Here is a 17,350-nt window from a genome sequence, read left to right as displayed (position 1 = left end):
GAAAAGAAATCTGTAATGTGTCTCTGGGACTGCCTCTCTCTAGCTCTCCCCAGTAAAGTGTCTCTATACCTGTGTAACTCAAGTAGATATAGTCCAAGACATCTCTGATCCTCATAACTCATGACCCTAGATAGAGGACCAAAACCCTCTCTGAATAAGCAGTGGAAACGCCCCCGTATCTCATAGAACACTGTGCAATGACATATGTAGTGCAACTCTGTCTCTGGCTCTCTCTGGCATAATCGGCATATCCTGCTGTCTGCTGGTATCCCTCTGAATCTACCGGTCTCAATCTTGAGCTGATGTGAGGATGTGCGTATCTGACCAATGGCACAACGCAAACCATGAGACATATGTGTGTCCATGTAGCTGGGTCGAATCACAAACCCATCTCCTGTGAGGTGGAGAAGATGCTCTCTATAGAAAGCCATCTTTGTGCTCAACTCCTGAGGCGGCTCTATCCATGTCCTCCTGGTGTCGAGCTGGATCAGGTCCTGACGAATGAGTCTAGTGATCTCCACCCGTGTAAGAGACAGCGAGGGTGCCTGAAGAGAATACTGGAAAGGGGGCAACCTGTCCATGGTGAAGCCATGCGTCTGAAACCATGAAGTCATCTGTGCATACCAGCATGAAGTGTCCCCCTGTAGAGCTAACTGTCTGGAAGACTCAAGGGCCAATCTAGCATATCTGTCTCTAGTAGTATCCCATAGGCTGTGCACAAAGGACACTGATCTGGTAAGCGCCTCAATCTCCATGGGGGGGGCAGCTAGCTCTGCTCGAATGATCGCGTGAGGTACGGAGGCCTTGGCTCTAATCAATCGGGAGATCATAGATACCAAGGGCCTCTCCATACCTCTCCAACCATCCTGGCCTACAGAAGGTCCCCATACCTGTACCCCATACATCATAGCTGAGGCTACTAAAGTATCAAAGAGCCATAACTTTGTCCGAGGTTCCTGGAACTGAACCTGCGAACACATCCTCTCCAAGCCTCCCAAGGCCGCATAAGCTCTGGTCAGTCTAGTCTTTGCTGCTCTCCCCAAAGAAAACCTCGGCCCAGTGAAGACTATCCCAAGGTAAGTGTATGCATCTGTATACTCCACAATCTCTTGACCATACGTGAAGGTCGGTGCCGATCTCCTGATCCACTGCGGTGTGGTGTTAAACACCATGACCTTGGTTTTACCAAGGTTTACAGACAATCCACTATCCTCTGCAAAACTGTGTAATGCATCCAACTGTCGCTGCATACCCTCTGGTGAGTCAGAGATCAAGACAATATCATCAGCATATAACAACAATGGGATCCACGTCCCTGCCAGCTGGGCACCTCTATCACCCTCTCTGTCAATGTAATCAGACACCTCATCAACATACATACCAAATAGAGTAGGAGACAATGGGCAACCCTGTTTCACCCCGATAGTGGAGTGAACTAAGTCAGATATCCCCTCTGGGGTGCGTACATGTCCCATCACTGATCTGTATAAAGCCATAATCCCCCAAATCAACACTGTGGGCACCCCCATCTCCTGCAGTCTGCGCATCAGTCGAGCTCTCGGTACCATGTCAAATGCTTTGCGGAAATCCACAAAGCTACAATAAATCCGTCTCCCATGTGACCTGCCCTCCTCAATGATAGCTCTGAGTGTCAGAATATGGTCAAGAGTGGAGAAACCCCTCCTGAAACCTGCCTGTCCCTTTGCCCGTACACCCTCACCCTCTGCCCAGTTACTCAACTGCTGCTCAATAATGGATGCATACAATCGTGCCAGTGTGTGTCCAACCATAATAGTGCGGTAATTTCCAGGCTCTGTAGGATCACCTGCCTTGAATATAGGCACAATAGTAGACAACCTCCAAGTCTCAGGTAATCCCTCACACATGGCACGATTGAACAACACTGCAAGAACCTCCATCAGCATATCCCTAGCATGTATAAAGTGCTCCGCTACTAGACCGTCATGATCGTAAGCCCTCCTGCTCCTCATCGTGTCAATGGCTCTCTTTACCATCTCAGTGGTAAAGAAGGTGCTCGTAGGTGGACATGGCTCTGTAGGATCTGGAAGGGGATCCTGCCCAGGAACCGTATATAACGATGTCGCATACTGGCCCCACACATCAGGAGAAGTAATCACTGGGGGAGGGGAGTGCTCATGGAAGAGTCGCCATGCCTCGCCTGAGTCTCTACTCAAGAACAACTGATACAAGTCTCGCTCCATCTGGGCCAGGTAAGCTCGTTTCTTCTTTCGCACAAGGCGCCGGAAAGCAATCCGCGACTGTCTGTAGGTGATGACTCCTAAATGAAGATCCCTCTGAAGCTGGGCTCTCATCTCTCTGCACTCCTCATCATACCAACTATTCTGGGGCATGCTCCCAGAATGTCGCCTCCGATCCGGTTGAGTGTGTGGGTATGCCTCTGATGCTGCATCATGTAGTGTCTCAGTCAATAAAGTAGTGCACTCCTCTACTGAGAGGCCTGGAGCAACTGTGCATAGACGATCCCAGATCGCCTCTGTATAAACCGAGTCAGTCTCTGGTGTAAATGTATAACGGGTGTGTGACCTGCCTCCTGATTTCTGGGCTGTACTAAACTGAAAAGATACGGACAGTGTCAAGAGAGCATGATCCACTGCTACGCCCACTGGTCTGGCTCCCACCGTGAAATCCTGAATACAAGGAATAAAGCTCGGCTGTGTCATAACATAGTCCACTGTACTGGCCCCATGTCTGTGTGGAAAGCATGTGAAGCCTGCTGCTCCAGGAAACCGCTGTAAGCCATTAAGTATGGCTAGCCCATGTGTAGTCGTCATCTCCGTGAGGTATCTCCCATACTCAGTCTGCTCTCTGTCATGTGAGCATCTGTCAAACCCCAGCTCACCCACATCCAACTCTCTAAGCATCTCATCTGAGGTGTCGTAGAGAGAGAGAGAGAGAAGTGTAGTTGCATCTTTGCCAATTGTCGGAATGGCGAGCAGGGAAGTCTTAAAGAAACTCAAAAGTATGCCATCGCGCCATATAGCCACATTCTGAAAGTTTATGAAAGATATGAAAAGGAGAGAGAGAGAGAGAGAGAGAGAGAGAGAGAGAGAGAGAGAGAGAGCTGTTCAAGGTGGATCCTATTCTTAGCTCGCTTGTTGACCCCTCGTAATGTTTGATTTTGATGTGTGTGTACTTGTCTCCTGGATGCTCTTTTTTCAGAAAAATAGTCTAGACAGAGGCATTTTTCCCTCTCGTGTGTGTTATTTCACAGTCGCTTTGATAAAAAAATTTAGGCTGTGGAGCCTTTAGGTTTACTCCCTGTTTCTGACATCATTGTTTTATTTTGTGAGTAATGTTGCATGTTTTATGAGATTTTCAAAAACATATGGACTTTACTATGGTCATATAAATGGACTCTACCAATAGGCGGTTGTACTCGTCTTTGAATGATGTGATGTTTCCAATCAGGTGATGATGAAGAGCTGGATCAGCTAGAGGATGAGTTTGGCCCACTTTGCGATTGGATGAAAGATAAGCTAGGTGAAAGAATCTCCAAGGTCGAGGTATCAAGGAGATTAAGCACATCACCTTGTGCATTGATATCTGGAAAGCATGGGTGGTCAGCGAACATGGAAAGGTCGGTGGTTTTCTGGTTTCTTGTCCATCATCATTACTTCAAATTATTTTGTCTTCGTTAATTCCTTGTGGCATGAATAATTTTTGTTCCTGCAGGATAATGAGAGCACAAAATCTAGGAGATACTCCTGGTTTGAGAGAATACATGGCATCTACCAGAATACTCGAAATAAATCCAAAGCATCGTATCATTCAATACTTAGATGTGAGTTATGACTCTTTTACTTTTATAGATGAGTGTTAGTGGCTTTGATAGGGTGGGATTGTACTGTAGGAATTTGGTGTCAGGGAAGGGGGCAAGACTTCCCTCTTCTTCAGTTTTGTGGCAGAACAATTGGATCGGCACTCATCCTTTAATTGCTCACAAACCATCTTGATGTGCATATATAGTTGCTCTCTTGTTACCCACATTGTTAAAAGATTTAGTGTTGGGCATTTATGAGATTTGTAGTTCTCTGTAACATAGCTTTTTTTTTTTTTTTTTTTGAGAGAGAGAGAGAGATGAAATGGAATGGAATGTTTATGTACGTCTGCAAAATGCCTAAAAGACGTTGGGACCAAAAGTCACATCAATTGTCTGTTGATCCAAATGTCCTACACAAAAGTTTCAAGGGAACAAGTGCTTAGATTGTAAACAAGTAAGTCACAAGTGAACCTATAGAGCCAATTGGTAGCATCTCTCTCAAAAAGTGATCTCTTGAATAGGCTGCCAAGGCTGCCACTCTTGGTACCACAACACAAACTATCTCATGGGAAGCTGCATCATGGCATCAATGTCCTCTGTTGTAAAAAAGAACTTGGTTGTATGTGCCCTTTGCTTCTCAGTAATGGCCGATGTGACAATGGTAAAAGATCGTTGAAGTGATTTGTGAGAGAGAGGAGGGCATCAAGACCATCCTACAGCTCTATTGGGGAAGAGTATTGTGGACTGAAAAGTGACCTATCCTGGGGTTCTACTAAGGGGTGCTGCTCTGGAAGAAAAGTGTCACTTGCCTGTGGATGGGTCCTCCGCTAGAGCGTTTCTAATTTTGTATGAGCTTGTCTATGTTTGCCTAACTTTACCAAGAAAAGCCCAAGGCATTTGTCATCAGTGTGATCCATAGGCTTGAACAATGGCCCAAAACTCTCCGAAGAGAGAATAAATTTTGCTTCAGATTTAAAGACAATAATGACTGTACGAGCCACTATCTAAGGAGGTAAAGAACGACAAAAGAAGCAAGCAAACAGGCGATGGAGACATTCGGTTTTTGAAGGAGGTCAATGTGTGTTACTAAAGTTTGTTAAAAACAGTTTGAAGCAGGGCTCCCCTTGCATTGTGAGCACCACCAAGGCAAGCCCCCCATTGACCCCCCTCCCCTTTGCCTATAGCGTAGCAAGCGCTCGAGGGCTGGACCCTTCCCTCTCTCCTATGCCTGCATGCATGCCACCAAGGGCCCCCCTTCCTCAACCGCATCTCTCACTCTCTTCGTCCTACATAGTGGACCTCCGCCAATGGCTCTCTCTCTCTCTCTCTCTCTCTCTCTCTCTCTCTCTCTCTCTCAAGTGTGGTGAATTGGTTATGCCATTTCCCTCTTGAATAACACGTCTTGAGTTCAACTCTTGTCGGATAGATCTTTGAGGTCTCTTGGGATAGCTTCCTATGACGTTAAAAATTCTCTTCTCCTTCTCCTTCTCCTTCTCCTTCTCCTTCTTCTTCTTCTTCTTCTCTCTCTCTCTCTCTCTCTCTCTCTCTCTCTCTCTCTCTCTCTCTCTCTCTCTCTCATATTTTTTTCACATACAGTTTATGAGATTCTTGGAGACTTAACTTTTTTGGGTCTCATAGGTCATTTTCGCCATTGAGTTGATTTGGGGGATCATGGCTCTATATAGATCTGTGGTGGGACATGTACGCACTCGAGAGGGAATAACCGATTTAGTTCACTCCACTATTGGAGTTTGTCCATTGTCTCCTACTCTATTTAGTATGTATATAGATGAGGTTTCTGATTACATTGATAGAGAGGGTGACAGAGGTGCCCAGCTAGCAGGGACATGGATTCCATTGTTGCTATATGTTGATTATATTGTGTTAATCTCTGACTCACCGGAGGGTATGTAGCGACATTCGGATGCATTACATGGATTTGCGGAGGATAGTGGATTGTATGTAAACGAGGGAGAGCCCACAATTCATATTTGAAGACCCTTGGCCATTCAGAAGCAGTTTACGTGAAAAGCTATAAACTCAAAAGCATCGCTGAACCCAAAACGACGTGAAATTACGAAAATCCGTACACCTACCACATCAGCACTTGAATTTGCTTTGCGTGTGGGTTGTCCCACTTTAACCTCTAGGTCCTTTGGGCCCCATCGGACGGGGTCCCATAAGTTGGTAGGACTTCTTCTTAGGGTTTAGGCCCCTCGGTCAGGATCTGCCAGTCGCCTCTGTTCTTTAGTGGCTTGACACGTGAGCAGTTTGTGACACACATCATGCTGGTATGCACAGATGTCATCATGGTTTCAAAGACATGGCTTCAGCATGGACAGCTTGCCTCTCTTCCAGTACTCCCTCAATGCACCATCGTTTGCCAGGACGTGACCTAGTTGACCCAGTGTCATTACTAGACTCGTTTGCCAGGACGTGACCTAGTTGACCCAGTGTCATTGGTCAAATACGGACATCTTCACACCAGCTTGAGATTGAGACTGGTAGATTCAGAGGGATACTAGCAGCTAGCAGGATATGGTGCCTATGCCATACACAGAGAGAGAGAGAGAGAGAGAGAGAGAGAGAGAGAGAGAGAGAGAGAGAGAGATTGTCACGTGCACATCTAACCCTATGTGCATGTGGACAAGCTACTTGAGGTCTAGGGTTGAGATCAGCTTAGGAAGTGTTCTAGCACCTTTGTGAGCCTGTGCGCAGGCCGTGTATGTCCAGGCACTTTAGAGTAGTTGCATATCCTCTGGTTGCACATAGCATGATCATCAGCATGACAGTCAGTACTCATCTTGAGCAAAGTTCAACATTCACTTCCTCTACACCTTACATTGGTATCAGAGCTTTGGCAGTGTTTTGTATCACTCAAGGAAAGAACCACATAAATTTTTTTGCTTGTTGCGGTCGCACGTAAACCAAATCCACTTGGGCGTGTCGATTCCTAATCGTGTTTTTGAAGAGTGACAGGTAACCCAAGAAAGAAGGGCTTGTCTGGCCTCCCCTTGTTTCTCTTTTCACTCATTGAGAGCGGACCGTGCACTTAGCGGCCGGCCAATCGATGTAAGGTGGGAAAAAGCAACCTTGGTGTGGGCGCAAGGCCGCCAAGGGGTGCACCCGCAGGGAAGAGCAGAGCTCGGGTAAGAGAAAAGCCTTCTCTAACATAGATTGCAAGCTAAAGAAAGACCTCAAGAACTCAAGAACCTCAAGAACCCAAGTTCCTCATGGACTTAAGTACCCAAGATCTCAGTGTATGGTCATCACCCGAAGTGGTATGGATACTTTGTGTGGGGGTGATGAGCATGGAGGTGACGAGGAAGAATTTTCCGCACCACAAGGTTTTTCCGACCCTCCCCCTTCCCCATCTACGCCAAGGGTTGCACCAAATCCTATGGAGGCTTTGGTCAAGACGATGATGGACATTATGCTATAACAAGAGGCACAACGTGCCACCTTTGATTGCGAGCGCGAGCAAGCGCGCTTGGTGGCCAAACAAAGAAGGATAGCCTTGGAGCGTGAGCGTGAGCACGCGCGCATGGTGGTCGAAAAAGGACGAGCGGCCTTGGAATTAGAATGTGAGGCGCAGAGAGACCAACGCATGCAAGAGTTGGTCCTATAGATTCTCACCTTGAAGTCCGAGCCACTCAAGGACGTGGGCGAATCATCAGGTAGCACAAGTCGAGAAGTGGATTCCAACAACCTCGTCACGGAGAAGTTGACATTCAGTAAGTATGTGTCACAAATGGGTGACGTGATAGTAGACCCCGGGAGACACACATACACACTCTCTGGTGAGAAGAGCTCGTATGAAACGTCAGAATTCACGCCGACAGGATGATGACGTGGTAGCCAGTACGACGCCCTAATTTTCGGTCGAAAATCACGCTACTGACGTGCAGGCCGTACGAAAGTGCCGAAATTACACTGGCTGTTTTTAGCTGCTTTTGGATGGGAGATTTTTAAGGAATTGCTTTTGGAAACTTTGCTCTTAAGTTTGAAGCTTTTGGGGCTCTGCTTTTAGCATCCCTTGTTACCTTTATAATGAAACCAGGGGGGACTCACTCTACGGAGTATCTGGACGCAGAGTCTGAGAGCGAGCACCCACGGGAGTTGTACTTTGCTCAAAGATTAATATAAAAAGAAATACCGAAAGGGACACCAGTACCTCTTGGCACGGAACTATGCCGGGCCGTGTCGACTCAATTTGTTACAGTGGTGTCAGAGCATAGCAAGATTCTTCTTCTATGGAGGATCCGATCCTTTTTACAATGCACACAGCTTTTGGGAAAAAATCTTCGTGTCCCAAACCCGGATTTATTAGCCACTCCCACCCTTCATACATCGCGCATCGGGCGTGCTCCCGTCTTCATCGCTCTGTCTTACAAGGCATAAAGCCATTAAGAATCCCAAATTACACACGGGTTCTCGTGAAGAATCTGACAGAGATGACACCTCTTAGTGGGAAGGCAAAGCAAAGTTGAACATCCGGTGCGGAAACCAAAGAAAAGAATGAAGATTTGGGCAAAAAAAAAAATCGAACAAATTTGCCAGAAGAGATAAGTACTACAGGGACCTGAGATGGATGATACACCTGAAGAATTACCCGATTGATAAGATTTACTTGAGATGGCGTGCGGCCATTGTTTCTCCTCTTCCATAGGGAGTAAAGCTGAAAAGACAGACGAGTGCAGAAAAGCAGAATCTGTACTCACAGAAAGACATGGACAAGCGAAGCAAAAAGCAAAGCTTTGGAAAGGGCAAGAAAAAGGCAAAGAAGCCTAGATTTCGCCCAGTTTCTGACAGTTCTATAGAGGAGTCATCCTTAGAGAGTTCGGACTCCGATGATCAGAGATTTTATGCAAAGGAGAAGCATTTCTATAAAGCCAACCAGTGTGACTTCCTCGAAGATGAAAGCAAGAAGGTTCAAGAATTTGAAGAAGGTGGGTAGTTAGTTAAGTTTTGACACTTTTTTTGGATTCCGCGATGCTTCGAGGGCTTTGGCCTTCATACAGCAGTTTGATATAGCTTTCTGTCACGAGGACATGGCAGTTATTAACCATGTCACAAAGATGTGGCAATTGCTAACCTTGGTTGTTGGTTTCTTTCCAATGGGGTTTATTTTATTTGTTTTGAGACCCTCTTTTTGAAGTAGCAAACGGTCGGACATTGTATGGCCAATGTGAACGGTAGATTCACCCGCAGACGGGAAGTGGTCGGCACTAGAATTCGTATGGTAAGAGGATGTCTAGGCTCAGAGCAAGATCATATAGGTCCCCCCGTGGCACTTAGCAAGTTGGCGGATACTAGGAAGTGAACTCAATTAAGGCGTAAAGTCAAGGTGGGACTACCAACAAAAAGCATCCGATAGTTGGGCCACATTGCACTTTTGGATGCGGTCCCAATGAGGATAGATGGTCAGAAGACCAGTGGGAGCCCAACGGAAGCATCTCCTAAAATTTAGGGAACTGCTATTTTGGGCCGTGAAATGTGTTCGCGTCATTACCTCCGGTATGACTAGGGGAACATTTTACAACTCTGCCGCGAAGTCAACGGGGCAACCGGTCATGATATTTTTAAGCGGCGAACCCGAAACGGGAAAATGCTTGTAAATGCGCCAAGTGGCAAAAATTTATGAATTTGCCTCTTCCAGAAAAATGGGCGTTGAATTTTAAGCTGAGAGGAGCCTCATTCACTCTCTGTCACGGGTTAAGAGCTATGGAGTGCTTCCTTTCCCTCTTATGTAGAGTGCGGTGCCAGGAGTGATGCCCTGCACGCTACGCACTGCCCTCTCTCTCCCCTACGAGCAGTATGTTATGCCCCACTAGTGGGCTTTTCATTTGACCAATGTACAGTTATGTGGGTTCATGCGCGATTGCCGAGGCAAGAGCCTCTTGCACAGGTAATGGATTAGCTAGCGGCTAATCCCCCGCAGGTACAGGTGAATTCGGAGAGGTTTCACGCCAGAAATCTCGTCCGATTCAAAGGGCAAGTAGCCCTACAGGTGCGGGAGCTCGAGGTCTTGCTATGGATGTGACCGGCACGCGAAACAGAACCCAAAACAGGGAATTACAGCCTTCTGTGTATTTTTGCAGGTTTAGGGTTTGGGCCCTAAACGGACCCTAATACCCCCAAGAGGTTCGGGGACGCAAGGGGACCGCTGTACAGGTGAACTGGCGCATTTTCGGGGCAGAAAACAGAGAATTCAGCGTGCTGCAGATTCTCGCCAGGTTTTGCAAAGTGTCCGTATGCGTCGGGAAAGTCACCTATTGTGTGGGGATATTGACTGTGAAGCGTCCTAGTACAGTTATGTTGCCGAAATCGGGCCAGAACAGGTGTTTCTTAGCCTAGATTGTGCGGGCCAGCTTGTGGGAGATCACAGGTTTTATTCCCTTTGATAAAGAATAAAGAAATACCGAAAGGGGCGCCAATTTTGGGGCCTACAGGTTGTCGGTGTCTGCTCGGAGCATTCTAGCTTCCGAGCCGTGTGTGTGATTAACTGTTAATTCCCATTACAGGTCTCCTTTGCAAAGTGCTCTGTGTGTGTGTCTAAAGTATTCTTCACTGCTATTTTGGGCCGTGAAATGTGTTCGCGTCATTACCTCCGGTATGACTAGGGGAACATTTTACAACTCTGCCGCGAAGTCAACGGGGCAACCGGTCATGATATTTTTAAGCGGCGAACCCGAAACGGGAAAATGCTTGTAAATGCGCCAAGTGGCAAAAATTTATGAATTTGCCTCTTCCAGAAAAATGGGCGTTGAATTTTAAGCTGAGAGGAGCCTCATTCACTCTCTGTCACGGGTTAAGAGCTATGGAGTGCTTCCTTTCCCTCTTATGTAGAGTGCGGTGCCAGGAGTGATGCCCTGCACGCTACGCACTGCCCTCTCTCTCCCCTACGAGCAGTATGTTATGCCCCACTAGTGGGCTTTTCATTTGACCAATGTACAGTTATGTGGGTTCATGCGCGATTGCCGAGGCAAGAGCCTCTTGCACAGGTAATGGATTAGCTAGCGGCTAATCCCCCGCAGGTACAGGTGAATTCGAAGAGGTTTCACGCCAGAAATCTCGTCCGATTCAAAGGGCAAGTAGCCCTACAGGTGCGGGAGCTCGAGGTCTTGCTATGGATGTGACCGGCACGCGAAACAGAACCCAAAACAGGGAATTACAGCCTTCTGTGTATTTTTGCAGGTTTAGGGTTTGGGCCCTAAACGGACCCTAATACCCCCAAGAGGTTCGGGGACGCAAGGGGACCGCTGTACAGGTGAACTGGCGCATTTTCGGGGCAGAAAACAGAGAATTCAGTGTGCTGCAGATTCTCGCCAGGTTTTGCAAAGTGTCCGTATGCGTCGGGAAAGTCACCTATTGTGTGGGGATATTGACTGTGAAGCGTCCTAGTACAGTTATGCTGCCGAAATCGGGCGAGAACAGGTGTTTCTTAGCCTAGATTGTGCGGGCCAGCTTGTGGGAGATCACAGGTTTTATTCCCTTTGATAAAGAATAAAGAAATACCGAAAGGGGCGCCAATTTTGGGGCCTACAGGTTGTCGGTGTCTGCTCGGAGCATTCTAGCTTCCGAGCCGTGTGTGTGATTAACTGTTAATTCCCATTACAGGTCTCCTTTGCAAAGTGCTCTGTGTGTGTGTCTAAAGTAAAGAATTTCGGGTGAAAGCCAACGCCTACCGCCCTACAGGCCGGTTTCACTTTCTCTGGAGGACATTACTCAGAGCACTCCAAGATTCGGAGGGCTACCTCTTTCTTCAAGGGAAATGCTCGAACATGGTGGTCCATCCTTCTACTGAACAAGTAAGCTTCAATTAAATGGTTGAAATTCAAAAGGCTTTTTATTTCTTCTTGGTTGTCTCGAGAGTACGAATGAGATATATGAACTGCTTAAAATCATCTTTGGATGACCAAGGGAGATTCTTTGGACGCTTATTGCGAGAGATTTTGGAACTCTTTTCTACCAGCCTCTTCATTTACGAAGGTCTTGTTTAGAGAACAGATTGAGCGGTTTTGTTGCGGACTTCCTACAGAGATCCAAGACTATTGCTTGGAGCAGAAGTTGAATTCTTTTGAAGAATTGATGGGTCATGTGAAACGGGGTTTTGCGATACATTCGGGAAACTTGACTTACCCCACTGATGAGATCTTGACTCAGAGAACCCAATAGACCTCTCACAATGAAAGTAGAAAGAGAAAGAGTTCCCAGTACAAAGAAAAGAAAGATACACATCCCCGACAGACTCTTAGAGAAAGGGTTCTATCTCAAAGAGGGGAAGTGTTTTGGATGCGGGGAACATGGGCACATCTCCGCAAAGTGCCCCAAAAAGGCACAGCAAGAACAGATTGAAGACAGGCCAGAGAGTTCTAGAGCAACAGAGGAATGTGGCAGAAAAAGGCAGATGAAAACAAAACTAGTACAACATTGCGTGGGGCCTGAACCGAATCAGATGAACGAAAGTACAAACTTTGCCGCACTTAGAGCAAAGTGAAAGATCACGAAGCCCTCATTTTCTTTGATGGAGGAGCCAAGGCCAACTTCTTTTCACTTGAATTGGCGGCTCGATTTGGAATTACGCCCGACGTGCTGAGGCCACAGGCAGAGGTAGTTCTAGCAGCACCCGGACTGGATGATGCCATTACACCGATCATTGGCAAACTTCGTTTGCAATGTCAGGGGTATTTAGGGCAGGAGGACTTCTACGTAATGCCCTTGGGAGGTTGTGGCGCCCTCCTCGAAATCCCTTGGTACCATAAGAACAATACCGTGGTTGACTATCGGGCTGAGAAAGCGACTTTGACAAATGAAGGGCAAAGAGATTGTACTTGATGAAATTCAGTTTCTTTGCTCTATTTTTCTGGAGAAAACTGAATGATGATTGAAGGTTGAATATGTTTTGACCTTGATAAAGAACGCCAGGATTTTCTCCACACTCATGCCGATTGCTTTTCAGAGGGCCTACCACGCGAGTTGCCACCAACTCGTCCTGAGGATCATACTATTAATGAAGAGATTATGAACCAAGTGAAAGACCTCTTGGAAAAGGGTCGTATGCAGCCGACACCATGGCTCAAAGAAGCAAGTCAGACGGTACTTTTTGAAGTTCAAGGATCGAGGAATCCACGAGGCAGTGTGGGTCGATGAAGAGTTTTTCAAAGATTACCTAGAGTTGTCGGCAGCCTACAAGGAAGCCATGCAGATCGGTACCAGTACCTCACTTTAAAAAGGAGGGGATGTCACGTGCACATCTAACCCTATGTGCATGTGGACAAGCTACTTCAGGTCTAGGGTTCAGGTCAGCTTAGGAAGTGTTCTGCCACCTTTGTGAGCTTGTGCGCAGGACGTGCATGTCCAGTTGCATATCCTCTGGTTGCACATAGCATGATCATCAGCATGACAGTTAGTACTCATCTTGAGCAAAGTTCAACATTCACTTCCGTTGCACCTTACAGAGATGCATTATATATGTCTATTCAGTGTATTACGAGATACGAGGTTGCTTCCACTCTCTATTCAAAGAGGGTTTCGGACCCTTCTCAAGAGTCGTGAGCTATCAAGACCAAAGATGTCTTGGACTGCATCTACTTGAGTTACACAAATAGAGAGAGAGTTTACTGAGGAGATCTAGAGAGAGACAATCCAAGAGATATAGATTACTGATTTCTTCACATTAGACACTGAACAGATAGAGGAGCAGTCACCATTGCAAAGCTCAGCTCGTACTCACACCTGCGGTACTCTCATTGACTGGGCATTAGAACTAGGGAGATTGAGACGCCCACAACTAAGGAGAGGAGTTTCATAGCCATCGACCGAGACTACAGCAAAGGATTCGAGCCATACTATCTCGACATCCAGAGTATAGATGAGGATGAATTTATTACTCATTATATCACCCTCTTGTATTGTGCATTGTATGAGTGGTCACACATACCCCACACAGTTCCAGCTAGCAGCACTTCTAGATTCATTTTAGTATCTCTTTTTTTGTAAACCAGACATGGTATCAGATTCATCAATTTGTAACGGGGAATGGTCTTATAGGTCATTTTGGCCTTTTGAAGACGTTGATATATTATTTCATCTCTCTCTCGGGATAGTTTCCTACGATGTTAAAAATTCTCTTCTCCTCTCTCTCTCTCTCTCTTTTTCATTTCAAATAGTGAGGCCGGATGAGAGAGATGCCATTAGATAGAGTCACATGCTTTGAGGCCTTGAGCCAGCATTCAGCATTAGGTGGGTAGGAGTCTTGGTTCTGGCAAGTGAGACAGTGGTTTGAAGCTCATTGACTAGACATCGATAGATTACCACCCTTGTAGGATGACCTCGACTCACCCTTCATCCAACTCACACAATGAGAGGAACACGGTACTCAGACAGGATCTATTGCAGCTCTACATCAAAAAGAGATGGATCACACCTTCACAGCCTCTTCCCCCAAAGATGCTGTATTACAGCGAGCACTTCTTGACCATGCTAGACGAGGGAATCATCCAGAGACCACGCTACATGGACACGTACATGCCACATAGTTCACAAGTGGCAACTGGTCAGCTCAGGGTATCACCACACCGGCTAGAGATAAGAGAAAGGGAGAGTTGTTAATACCTTCAGAGCTGAGAGGCGATGCCAGCTTTGCACAGAGAGGGTGACCGAGGACGAGGAGGATTTTGTCTGCAAATGTAGAGCATATGAGAGTACTAGAGCCAGATATGACGCCCTTTTCACAGGATAGCCCACCCTACGACAGGTCATGGAGTTGTAGAGATTAGTGCCTAGCAGCACCAGAGGGTGGCAGACCATCACAGCCTACAGACTTCTTCCAAAGGACCACCACCACCCTACCATGAGACAGACACGGCAAGGAGTCACCCTACAGCAGGCAGAGACCCTTTCTGTGTCTCCCATTTGAAGCCAATCCTCCCTTGAGCCTCTTGGTACAGCCGTTATGTCCTAGCCTCCCGTTCCCCCTTTTCCACTTCCCTCTTTGACCCAAGGCATGTTGAAGACTCAGGCTCCATGTGTCTGCTGGTGTTTCATTAGGAGTACTTCCTCTTTTTCTCAGTGCTCATCGGCTTGTAGACAGTCTGCTGGTGTTTCCCTAGGAGTACTTTCTCTTTTGCTCGGTGCTCATCAGCTTGTAAACAGACACTGGATGATTGAGCTGTTGGGTTCGAGACTCTGATGAGCCGCTAGTAATGCAGGGAATCCCGTTTGGTCATTATTCATTGACTTCCCTGGGTTACATCGTGTGTATGGAAGCGAGGGGGTGGGTTTTAGTCTTCTAGGTAGACAGCTGAAGGAGTCCTTCAGGATACATAGACCTCACGTTTTTATCCCTCTTTTGTACATTCTCTGGGTGATAGGCCATTGAGCATCTGCAGAGGTCTCTTTTGTACACAGTATACAGCTACTTTTCCTGCAAAGCTTCCTCCAGGCAGCTTTTTTGACGTGTCAGTTCTAAAGTTGTGATTCTCTCTCCGTTGGGGAGTGTTGCTTCAGAGTTCAACGTGAGACATCAAACTAGGCTTAGCCAAGCTCTTGCATGGAATCTACTCCACCAAAGTCAAGCTTATTGTTACTTGGATTGATGGAGACAAAGGATGGATCTTACTAGCATGGGTGAGGCTGTGGGTGTCACAGTTAGACAGCCAAGTTTAGTGCAAGAGTTTGTCACATATTCAGAGATCGGTAGATGTGTTGTGTTGAGTGAGGGTTGAGCACCATCCAATGGCCCACTCTTTGGGTTTTTCTTCATCCCTCTCTGGTGAAGATCCTTCTTGATTCATGTCTCCCCCTACAATACACGGTTGAGATATTCTTGAGAAAGTTTTCTTCACTGGGCTCCCAGTGTGTGTGTGGTAGAGCAGGACATGATGTGTCCAAAGCATCGACAGCAAACAGACATCAAGGAGAGTCAAGAGAGTCGAGACTCCATAGGGGTCTTCAAGTACTCAGAGATCAGAGGTAGAGAGAGCTAGGAGGAGGGAAGCAAAGAAAATGCAGAGACAGCGGCAGAGGCTCCTCAGATTACCCAGGTTTAGAGGAGCAGGAATCCTATGGTACATGGTCCACCTCCAGATGTTCCCTCTTCTTCAGCAGTAATACCACGTGTTTCTCTAGAGCGTGACAAGGCTCCTGAGTATATTGTTGGTTCTTTCCATTAATTCAAACAGAGATGGTATTCGTCTCACTAACTCAAAGAATTAGAAAACTCTCCTCATACTGTGTCCCAAGGACGGTAAAAATGTATATGTTAGGAGGTCTGAGAGATAGAGAACCAAGAAATAGTCTTGGTGTCTTTGATCATATATTTTGTGGATTTTGGCCCTCTGCTTGTTGCAAGCAAGCCCTCAGCTTAATCACCCCCTCTGTTTGTAACTTAGAGAGAGAGAGAGAGAGGTTGATTTTCCTTCAACTGCAATTTTATTGAACAGGATGCACGGCTGGCCGGTAAATCTGGCACAGGAGAGATTGTGGATCTTCTATATGAGACTGCTCTCATGTCCAGTGGTTTTGTTGTAAGCCTTCTGCTACCCCTTGATATGGTGGAAACTCAGAGTGGTCCACAAGCAGTACTAATGTTATTATCTGCCTGCTTTTTTGCAGCCGGAGGATCCTGCAGGGTTTGGATACAGAATATATGACCTCATGGCCTCAATGGTTGGTACCAAAAGGGAGGATTTTGGAAGAGGTGAACAGCCACAATCAAACCAACCAAGCCAACCATACTCGGATAGTGCCATGGATCCAGAGATGGATATGTACACTAGCTACGACGAATATGTAGGAACTGGTCAGTACCCTGGTTTTGCCGAGTATCAAGCAAGTGGAGAACCTCCTCAAGTGGAGTACTATGATCCCAACCAACCACCTCAAGATATGGCGCAACCTTCGTCTTCACCTCCTATTGAACCTGAGGTGATGTAGTAATTGAGGTTACTTGAGCTTAGAGCAAAGTTCTTTTTGAGTGGATTGTGCAGGGTGGTTGCACCATAGTATGCGGCTGTTGTAAATTGTCTTCCACATTGAGTTCATGGTGGGTGCAAAAGCATTGGAGCTTTATATACTCGGAACATTTGTACAGACATGTAGGAAATTTTGTGCTTGTAATTTATGATCGATGTATTTCCTCCTATTCTTCTTTGGTGAGTCGCTCAGGCTTGTTGTCGCACATTGCCGATCGACTCCAAAGAATGAATAATTAATTAGTGAAGTCCATCAAAACAAGAGCAGAGCATATGTATGGAAGAGGGTGGACTTCGGGATTGAGAACTTTGGTATTACTCTTGCTCCGTGCTAACCTGAATCATTGAGATTGTTTTAGTGTCCAATGTGCATCACCAGGCTATAAAGGATGACTAGCCATTAAATGAGAACCATAAACCATGATGGATGACTCGCCTTAGTTAATATATATTAGAATTTTAGTCAAAGAGTTTGATTGTATCAGAAATTATGTATTAACATGCTTTGTAGTGAGGTGAGCTTATCCTTTCAACCTTCTCAATCACTCCTTATGTGGGTTCAACTACTTGT

General features: G+C 46.4%; 1 protein-coding gene across 1 annotated transcript in view; it reads left to right on the top strand.

Annotated features, from left to right (window-relative positions):
• The window catches only part of LOC147425020 (heat shock protein 90-5, chloroplastic-like), a 56,623-nt gene extending 39,478 nt beyond the window's left edge, over positions 1 to 17,145 (top strand). Inside the window, exons 17-20 of the mRNA XM_086500590.1 lie at positions 3,451 to 3,619; positions 3,715 to 3,823; positions 16,249 to 16,332; positions 16,421 to 17,145. Of these exons, the coding sequence (XP_086356716.1) occupies positions 3,451 to 3,619; positions 3,715 to 3,823; positions 16,249 to 16,332; positions 16,421 to 16,741 (683 nt within the window). The 3' untranslated portion in view covers positions 16,742 to 17,145. The remainder of the gene's footprint in view (positions 1 to 3,450; positions 3,620 to 3,714; positions 3,824 to 16,248; positions 16,333 to 16,420) is intronic.
• The last annotated feature ends 205 nt before the right edge of the window (positions 17,146 to 17,350 follow it).

This window comes from Adiantum capillus-veneris, chromosome 25, assembly GCF_014529385.1.
Source record: "Adiantum capillus-veneris isolate H3 chromosome 25, ASM1452938v2, whole genome shotgun sequence".
Classification (NCBI taxonomy): Eukaryota; Viridiplantae; Streptophyta; class Polypodiopsida; order Polypodiales; family Pteridaceae; genus Adiantum; species Adiantum capillus-veneris.
This window is presented reverse-complemented; position numbering and strand designations above follow the sequence as displayed.